At 33.8% G+C, this 9884-nt stretch overlaps 1 protein-coding gene across 1 annotated transcript; it reads left to right on the top strand.

Moving 5' to 3' along the window:
* Positions 1423-8689, top strand: LOC109217818 (vesicle-associated protein 1-2-like). The gene is made up of 10 exons (XM_019382128.1): positions 1423-1873; positions 2255-2363; positions 2678-2748; positions 2840-2921; positions 5316-5431; positions 5542-5718; positions 5808-5909; positions 6397-6561; positions 7671-7748; positions 8108-8689. The coding sequence occupies exons 2-10, from the start codon at positions 2315-2317 to the stop codon at positions 8219-8221; spliced, it is 954 nt and encodes a 317-aa protein (XP_019237673.1). The 5' UTR covers positions 1423-1873; positions 2255-2314; the 3' UTR covers positions 8222-8689.

Genomic DNA, 9884 nt, shown 5'->3' with positions numbered 1-9884 from the left:
TTGCATCCCTAAAGAGGCAACTTACTACTTCAAACAAAGAGAACCAACTGTACTAAACAAATATTAACATGATATAAATTGTAGTAATTCAATATAGTAGTTCAAATTATATTTTATTATAACTCGTTTAAAATGATGTTACTGGTTATAAGATAATAAATATCTCATAGAAGTCTATATAAATTATAGGGATATTAATTTTTTTTCTTAATTAAGGATATAAGAGAAAAGTTTTTATTTTTTCTATAGTTTTGTCATATGTTAATTTTTATCATGAAATAATATAAAATATTTTAAGACAATTTATAGATTGTTGAAAACTTATCATGGAAGAATGGAGTTCAAACCATATAAATCAAATTTTCACATCAATTAAGTACATAAGAGNTCAAATTTTCACATCAATTAAGTACATAAGAGATAACCTCCTAGAACAGATGAACAAATATCATCACTTAAATTAACTTTTAAGGTTTAACAAACTATAGTTTTTAAAATTACTTTTGAATATAAAACTTTTAGGTTGAAATCGCCTTCAAATAGTGTGAATACATGAATACCTTTTAATTTTTTTTTAAAATTGTGTTAAAATAGTATGGGCAAATATGAAAATCTTGTAAATATTTATCTATATTTCTTTTTGTTGCTTTATTATTTAAAATTTAAATTTACTTTTTCTGTGGAAACTTTTAGTTGACTAAAATAAAAATTAGTAATTTTATCAAATGAGAAAAAACATTTGAAATGAGTATTTGCATGGAGTAACTCTCTGCAAAAGTAGTCTAATCAACAGTACATTTAAACTTTTAAAGGAGTGTTGTGGTCAAGGGAATGTGGGGTCCACGTATATCAAGGAGGACACAATTTGCATTTGAGAAATACGAACAATACAATAATTTTTTCCAAAATGACACATATGCCCTTGGTTGACCATCTTTCCTTTTCTATATAATAGAAATAGAAAAATAGAATTCCCCGCGCTCCATAATAAGTGACCATTCTATCTTTGGCACATCTATCAAGAAAATACGAACTCTTAGAGAAAAAAAGATGTATTCACTAAATTAACATTAATTAATTGTTACCTTGACACATTGAAATATGTAAATAAGGACAAATTTTAAAAGAATAAAAATTAACTTCTTCTTGATTATGTAAATGTATACTTATTTTGGATCAAAGTAAAAAGATAAAATATTCATTTATTATGGACGGGAGGGAGTAATGAACTAAGGTAAAAATACTTACAAGCAAATTATATTGGTAAATAAAAAATGTATTCGATATATTTAGGGTGTTGGCGTAAATATGACGGTGTACATGAGTTTTTTCATAGTCTAGTTTAGAATCTATAGACAGAGACAGCCGGTCCAGTCCAACCGGTTCGATTCAACAAAGCTTAAGCCCCACTTCCGATCCTTTCGGTGAACCCATTTACACACTTCCCTGTACACTCTCTCTCTCTCTCCCTTCTGTTCTGTGCTTCTGATCACACCTAACAACCAAAAATTCCCTCTTTCTCTCTCTCTCACACACACACACACACACACACATTCATATATTGATTTTCTAGGGTTCATCGAATTATAATATACATATACATGCACGTTCCTTTCTCTCTGCAATCCTTTGTTTATAGTACTTTATTTGTAGGGAGAGAGATGACACATTGATAAATACATCAGAAGAACAAGAGGATGAGGAGCTTTAACCACCGAAAGTAACGGCACTTTTACGCTATTCAATTACAAGATTCCTACACACACCCATTTTAATTTCTACATCCTTTCTTCTCCATCGTCAAAAAACAGGGCATTCCTTTCTGTCTTATTAAATTCTCTTCTCCTCGCCGCCTTCACCATTTGAAGCTCCGGTAAGCTTTCTCTCAATTCCGATTTCCAATACGATGTCGTTCTTTCTTCATTGTTTATATTTTATGTATGTGTCATTATCCACGCGGACTCGTGAGCGTGATTTAATCATGCTTGCACTTTCCGAGATGAAATCGCCGGTCAACTTTTTCAATTTGTTGAATATCACTAATTTATCGGTATTTAATAATTATCATTTACTTTTTTTATTTGAGTGATTCTGGCAATATTTTCCAGATTTTACAAGGATACATGCTGAAATAGTTAGTTTTATTGCGCATCTTCTTGTAGTTAGGTACTTTTAGGTGAATAAAGATGCGTGCATATTGTAGATTTAAATATTACTCAATGTTTTAGCTACTTTGTTTTTCGTTTGCTTGCAGGAGGTGATATCTGCTACAGTTGGTGTGTTTTCGATTGAATTTTGAGATATAGAAATAGCCATGAATTTCGAGCTTGTGGAAATTGTACCACGGGAACTCAAGTTCATATGTACGCTTTTCTATGTTCCACTTACTGCTGCTTAATTGTGTCTGTTGTATTTAAGTTTGGAGAAAAAATTGTGGCTTTGAACAATGCTATCATGCTACAACGTAATCAAACTGAAGCTTTCGTATGGACAAGACAAGAGACTGATTTAATTATTCTAACAAGAGTTTTTGATAAATGAGGCGGAGGCTTTTGGTTCAATTTATGCATTTATTAAATTTGTTAGTATTGTAATGGTCTAGTGAATTGCTGTATAAATCGTGAGAAAGATGTAATAACTGAACTGATATTTAGTTATATTGGCTTTTTCCTTATAGTTGAACCAAAGAAGCAAAGCTCTTGCACTATTCGTCTAATCAATAAGTCCCAAAATCATGTTGCTTTTAAGGTAAGGTATTTTTCTTTTCAGTAAAGTACTGTTTTGGAATTATATTTATTCAGATAGAGGCTCATTAGTATCATTGTGGAGTTTATAACAGGTCAAGACTACTAGTCCAAAGAAATACTGTGTTCGACCCAATACGGGAATTATTAAGCCCAGGTCGTCCTGTGATTTTACTGGTAAGAAGAATTTTTCGTGATGGCAGCATATCCTTGTTTTGTTTTGAATGTGATAAATGTATAGGAAATCAATCAAATTTCTTCGACTAGTATTCTTGGCAGAGGCGGACCTACATGGGGGGTTGGGGGTGACGGGACCCCGTTAGTCTCGGCAAAATTCCTATATACATTTATTATATATATTTGTATATACACTGAGGACCCCTTATATATTTTCCTTGGCCCCATCAAACATAAAAGGCGAATGGGAAAACTAGTTTGATGGATTGCGAAATTTCTGTTGCGTACCCATTTACCTGGATGCGAAACCCATCCAGCAACTTACCTTTTTGTTCTTTTCTGTTTTTTTTTTGGTTAATTCAAGGATACTTACTACTCCCATACTAGTCAATTAGTTTATTTTTGTTTTATCTTTTCTGAATTAGTTTATTACTAGTACATAATGGTAAATTTATTTTATTCTTTATTTCTCCCTCACTCTCTGCTTAGAACTTTTTCTTACTTTAAAAGCTTTATCTCCTATTTATCTGAGAGGAATGTAAAAAAGTAAATATTGTTCTTACAAGACTAGGAGTGCAGTTGGATCCACACAATGGCTAATAAAGTTTACCTTTTGAAGATTGTAAAATATAAAATAACTTGGACAATATCCTATGTGATTCTTCCGTATGAAAATTCGCAAGCGGTTTATGATTTTATGCATCAGCAAGATATACTTTCTCAACTTTAATTTATGATACCTAAACATTTAACTCATATCTGATTAGCTAGAAATACATTGGGACATTCTATATAAGAATTTACATATTACAGTTTAAATTCTTGCAAAGTTCACATATTAATGCGTCGAATCAAGTATGAACGGATGATATATCTTTTTTATATTAGTATCAAATTAATGATATTCGGCAAAATTGAATTTGTATTTTGTTGATATGTTATCATAATTGTTACGTTTTCAAAGAGTTGTACGTGTCGAACTTTGTCGCTAGTAGTTTGCATATCTAAAAGCAGCGGTGCCCCCGTCGCACTCAAATCTTGGGCCCACCTCTGATTCTTGGTAGAAGAAGTAGCTCATTGCATGTCTTTGCTCGTACACTATACTCTGGAGATAGGCTCGCACTTCAGCATAGCTAAACCTTTTCAATATGAGCACTTGTCTGGATGAAGGTCTATAATGGTTTGCAGCCTTCCAAATAAGAACTGGCCAATCCATGGGTATACCATGAAGTTACAAAGGTTGTACCTGTGAACCAACCCCCTACAGCGAAATAGGCACAAGGAAAGAGCAATAGACCGGACCAGCCTACAAAAACGAAACGGTCCCTCCGTAACCAGTCATCCATGATATCAAACATGGTAAACTTACCAAGGGCTATAGTCATAGTGATCCTCCTATTCAACTACTTCGACCATTTCCGAGCACCTCATATCTTTTTCGGGGCGTCCGAAGATTTGATCATTTTGTATGATTTCTCTTGCACTGCCCTTTCCAATCGGTTGTGAGACACATTAAATTGGAATCTAAGTCCCCAAAGAAAACGCAAATCAAATAAAGAAAACAAAAAAAATTAGAGGGGGGTCAAACTTCTTGAATAAAAAGAATACAATTAAATAAAAATAATTGGAATCGTTCCGAAGAGAATATGTGTCCCGACACTGCACAAAAAAGATCCGGTTATATATCATATATGTGGGTACATATTGTGTATCAAGAACAAAAAAATGCGGATATGGTCGAATGGTAAAATTTCTCTTTGCCAGATTAGTAATGTTTTTGATGTTATAAGCTACATTGTATGTTAGGTAATTTTTGTCTCCTATGTATTTGTGCGCTTTAGTTTGAAGAAGCATGCATTTTTGGAAATAGTCTCTTAAAGCTCCAAGAGATAGTCACTTTCTTGCTCTTGCATGGATTTTGACTTTGAGTGATCATAGGTCTTTCGAGACAACTTGCCGTCATATGATTTTAGGACTACTTTGTTTCCCTTTAACGCTTTCAATCATGGGTATGGGTTAGGTAATGTCTCCATGCTAGGATATTGAAACATTCACTTATTTTTGCATCTTATATTGTTTGTTAACTGTTTGATGATGCATGAGGATAATTTTTGGAATAGAGTATCCTCTTCGCTCAAGTTTAATTCAACCTGTAACTTGTGATATACCTGCTTTGATCATCTTTAATACAGACTGTTTCTGCAAGAAGTTTTCCTGTTTAGAAACGATATACAATGTATATATCACTGATACAATGACGTGACAATTCTCCCTAGTAGAGTGAAAAATCTTATTACGATGATCTGCTAACTAGATATACTGTTTCTGTTAGCTAGAGTAATAAATTTATCGTAGGCACCGCAGTAAGATTTTTAACGCATCTTATTTATGTAGTAACCATGCAGGCACAAAAGGCACCTCCTCCTGATATGGCATGCAAGGACAAGTTCTTAGTTCAAAGCACTGTTGTGGCAGAGGAGACTGTTGAGGAGGATATTACATCAGCCATGGTATATTCTCGATGGATTATTCTATCATTTTAGGTAGCCATCATTCAAGGCTAAACTAGACGCTGTTGACTTTTGCATTCTGATGCAATTTCTGACTGCTTTGATTGTAGTTTTCCAAAGATGATGGCAAGTATGTTCAAGAAAATAAGATGAGAGTGATCCTTGTCAGTCCACCCAGTTCGCCTGTTTTATCACCAATCAATGGTGTACATAGTGATCTTCCAAGTTACAAAGATTCACCGCGAAAAGATGAAGTACGTAACGAAAATATCAGTGGACAGCAAGAAGTAAGTAGTATTGTTCAGAAACCAGAATCTGTCGACCATATGGTTTGATATGTAATTCCGTCTAGCTAAATAATAGTAATCATTTTCAGAGAGATGTCAATGGAGTACACAGCCACAGTGGTGGATTTTTCGAAGATTCGTTCACAAGAGATCAAGTAACCCCCCGTGCAAATCGAAATCCACCGCAAGAAGTAAGTTATTATTCTGAACCAGAACTTAAAGACTGGTTATAGATAAAATAATACCAATGAGTATTGGTAAGTTTTATCATATATGTCAATTTGGGCTTGGTTCTAAAACTGCGGCCAAGAAGGATGCGTAACATCCCCTACCAGATGATGGTTGTTACTTAGGTCTACCACGATTATAGAGGCTCTAAACCATCTAAAATATAGAGAAATTAAAAAAAGCAAATATGTCTTAAATTGGTTGTAAACAATATATGATCGGTACAAGTTTAGACTGCACATAAATGAAGAAAGTTACTAAATAAGGATAATTACTTAAATCTTGAGATTCCTAATTTTGACAGAACTATGACGATTATTCTATATGTAGAATATATTAACGTACAGCTAGATTAATTCTCAGTAATTTCAACAGTTCCAGTTGATTCAGATTGAATTTTCCAATGTTTATATTTTCTGGTAATATGTTATATCTATCTACTTTCTCCAGCTGGATGAGAATGTGAAGGAGTTCAAAAAGGAAAATGCCAACATGCAAATGGAAGAAAAGCATGTGCAGTTGGAGACGAGGAAGCATGGAGAAGAGATGGAATTAGTCAAGGATGTTGAGAACATGAAGTACAAAATAAGTGAACTTGAACGAAATTTAAGTGAGGTCAGAAATTTTTACCTTCCTTTTTTCTTTTACTTTTTTCTTTTGTGTCAATTGCATTTGGAACAACTTTGTTCTGTCATGAACGAAAATTGAGAGTATTTGTGGTTTTTAGCATTTGCCTTGGAAGTAAATATACTTTTTACATTTCAAAAAGAAGCCACTCCTTATCCAAAAATAAAATAAAAAATAAAATAGAAAGAAGCCACTCATTAATGAAGAAGAATCAGTTCGTACCTTACATCAATCAAGCAAGGGGATGTAAGGAACATACAAAAATATGCTGAGTCACTTCCAACAAATGACTCTCTCACAATTTCAGAAAGTTTTCAGCACCAGAGTCTGCTTTTCCTCTAATGGCCTCTAGAACATCAGACTAGGTGCTGTATTCTGCAAAGTTTCCTCTTGATGACAGGATCCCTCTAATTCCTTGTGATCCACATAAAATAGATTTACCTAGTGAACTTTGAAACAGTTCCATAGAAGCTTTTGATTTATTCTTAATTTTTCCATTATCTCTTTATTTTTTTTAAGAGGACTTTAATGGCCCAGAACTTCCATTCCATAAAGAACGTGCCCTGGGGAATCAACTTATGACAGAAAACAGACTCCCTACAATTATGAAGGGTGGTTTCTTTCTAGCAGAATCTTGATAATCGCCGCTCAGATTTTTGTAGAAACACTTTCATCATATTTGATGTCCAGTACATGATGAGGTTCAAAGTATTCCAGGAGTAAGATCGACCTTATGGAATTTCAAAAGGGATTCAGGCAAAATAAGTTTCTCTTATTAAGTGTGCCTCATTTAAGCATAGGGTTTTGGTTTGTAAGAGTTTTGGATTTATTGGTCAAGTTGGTCCACCTATGAAAAGGTTTATGTTTGATTTGAGGCATTGTCTGGTCATTTTTCTGTTTCAAGGATAAAAGGATAAAACTAGAAACTAAATCAACTGCTTGTTAAAGACCTTTATGGCTGATGATTTTTCTAGTCTTCTGGAGCATTCGATAAGAGTTCCACAGATCAAATTTTGTTCAAGCATGAGTTGATTAGTTTTAGTGTCCGTAATTGTTAGGGGTAGTGCTGTTTCTCACTCTCTTTTACTCTCTTGCAGGCCAAAGACACCATCTCTAAGCTAACGGAGGAGAGGAAGTTTGCTGCTCAAGAAAGAGAGAGCTTACAAAGAGAATTGGTAATTCCGTTTGTTGCAATATGGGTTATATACAATTTTTTGTTAATATTATTACATTAAGATCATGACATCAGTAGAAGTCCTCAAAATTTTGGGATGCTATCTTAACTAAATCTCTATTGGGCTAACAATAGCCAGAATGCTGCATAACTTGTCCGAGTTTATGTTAGTCTGGCTTTAGCTCAAGCAAATTGTTATTGCCTTTGATTGGTAATTTAAGTCTTACAAAATGTGCACAGGCGGAGTGAGGAAGGGAGAAATTTGTATTTCTGTCACGACACTCCTATGCATGATCTCAATAAGAAGTGTCCCTAGTTAACCCTGTTGTCGTGTTCTTTTTGTGGTGATATGCTTTGCAGGTCATGTTGACAAGTAAAAAAGGTGGAAGAAAAGTCCGGGTTGGATTTCCTCTCCTGTATGTAGTTACTGTAGCCTTTATTAGCATGGTGTTCGGTTACCTTTTGCATTACTGATCGAAGCATTTAATACGCTGCTATGACTGAAAGGCTACTGTGTCTATATCTTGGTAGACAGTTTTTCCTTCATAAAGCCCTGTCTGTTCTATCTAAAGCTTGGGATCAGATATGTTGTTGTACTGACTAGTAATGGAGTATATCTAGCGTTGTAAATGCTGTTTTGGATGGAATAAAATGTAATAATCTCCCCCTCGCTCTATGTCTGCACGCATAGCACAAGCTGCGCCATCCCTGCAGTTGTTTGGGGATGTTGGCAGCTACACCATCCCAGCAGTTTTTTTCTGAGAGACCTGACAGAGAGGGCAAGGGGGATGGGTTGGAATATCCTTTTGCTAATAGTGCTGATTTTGTTGGTGGATTGTGAGAATGCGTTTACATTTATATTCTAAGAAGACATTGGACATACGGGAGGTTTTCGGCGATTACTTGTGAATACCAATGGGAAAAAAACAATGTTTGCATTTTCTTTTTCTTTCATTTGGTGAAACATACTTAGCAGGAAAGATCAGAAAGGCTTTTCTATCATGGAAATATTTTCTTGATAAGCAAATTTTCCCCATTGCAGCACTTATATTACCTCTCCATAATCCCTAGTATTATATGTTTTTACTCGCAGTGATTAGTGTGCAAATTCAATAAGAGAGATCCGACAGTTGGTGAATTTCATCTTCCTTTAATTTATTCTACTTTCTCCTCTCTAGCACTACTTTACTATAATGCCACCTCGGAGTGAAACCACACTTGATGCCGTTTACCCCTTAATGATTTTGTCATATTGATTATCCTGTTCTTCTTCTAACAAACCACAAACTTCATCTGTATTCCATAAGTTTTATATTAATATAATCCTTCCAATAAAAAAAAAGGGGATCGGTTCTTATAGGTAAGGAGTGCAGTCGGTCAGCTGTAGAAGAAGCTGAGACTACTTGGTTTCAGCGTTGAAGATAATATTGATTAAACAGTACACTCTAGCGTATGAAACTTTTAAATCAATGTACGTAACTCTCGATGAACTCACTCACATATGTACTATGTAAGCGATTCTTCCCTAAACATACTCCTAATTTGCTGCTCCTATTCTCCTATGAGAAGTTTTTTAATTAGGATAATTTGTTACAAAATAATATCGTATCTTACCAATCCTATTTTCTACTCCCTCCGGTCCATAATAACTGACTAATTTGCTTTTTGATTTTGGTTCAAAATAAATGTCCATTTGTATAATCAAGAAAGAATTCAATTTGTTTTTACAAAATTACCCTTATGTACATATTTCTAAAAAGTTTTCTTACTCCTCACATTAAATATTTAATTAAGGGTAGTCTAGTCATACTAGGTATTTTTGAATAGAATTTAGTATTTTCTTAATGGGCGTGCCAAAAGCAAATTGGTCACTTATTGTGAACCGCAAGGATTATTTATCAATAAAACATTTGTTAAAAAAGATACTGTTACGTCTCATATTCATTGTTTTATTACATTAGTAATGGAACAAATCCTTAATTTTAGATTTACTCAGATTAGTTGGTCTAAAAAATTAAATTTGCGATTGAATGTATTATTAATTAATTCATATTAAAATATTATTTATTAAAAGATACAGTTTATTCAATATAGATTAGTTAATCAGTTATAATTAGTTAATTTATATATTTTTACC

This window comes from Nicotiana attenuata, chromosome 1 (assembly GCF_001879085.1).
Source record: "Nicotiana attenuata strain UT chromosome 1, NIATTr2, whole genome shotgun sequence".
NCBI classification, from domain to species: domain Eukaryota; kingdom Viridiplantae; phylum Streptophyta; class Magnoliopsida; order Solanales; family Solanaceae; genus Nicotiana; species Nicotiana attenuata.
The sequence above is the reverse complement of the archived record's forward strand: the minus strand, read 5'-3'. Positions and strand labels throughout refer to the sequence as shown.

Coding starts and splice junctions, on each gene's coding strand:
- LOC109217818 (XM_019382128.1), top strand. CDS start 2,315: ATGAATTTCGAGCTTGTGGAAATTGTACCACGGGAACTCAAGTTCATA. Junction 5,432..5,541: donor AGGATATTACATCAGCCATG/GTATATTCTCGA, acceptor CTTTGATTGTAG/TTTTCCAAAGATGATGGCAA. Junction 7,749..8,107: donor AGAGCTTACAAAGAGAATTG/GTAATTCCGTTT, acceptor TATGCTTTGCAG/GTCATGTTGACAAGTAAAAA.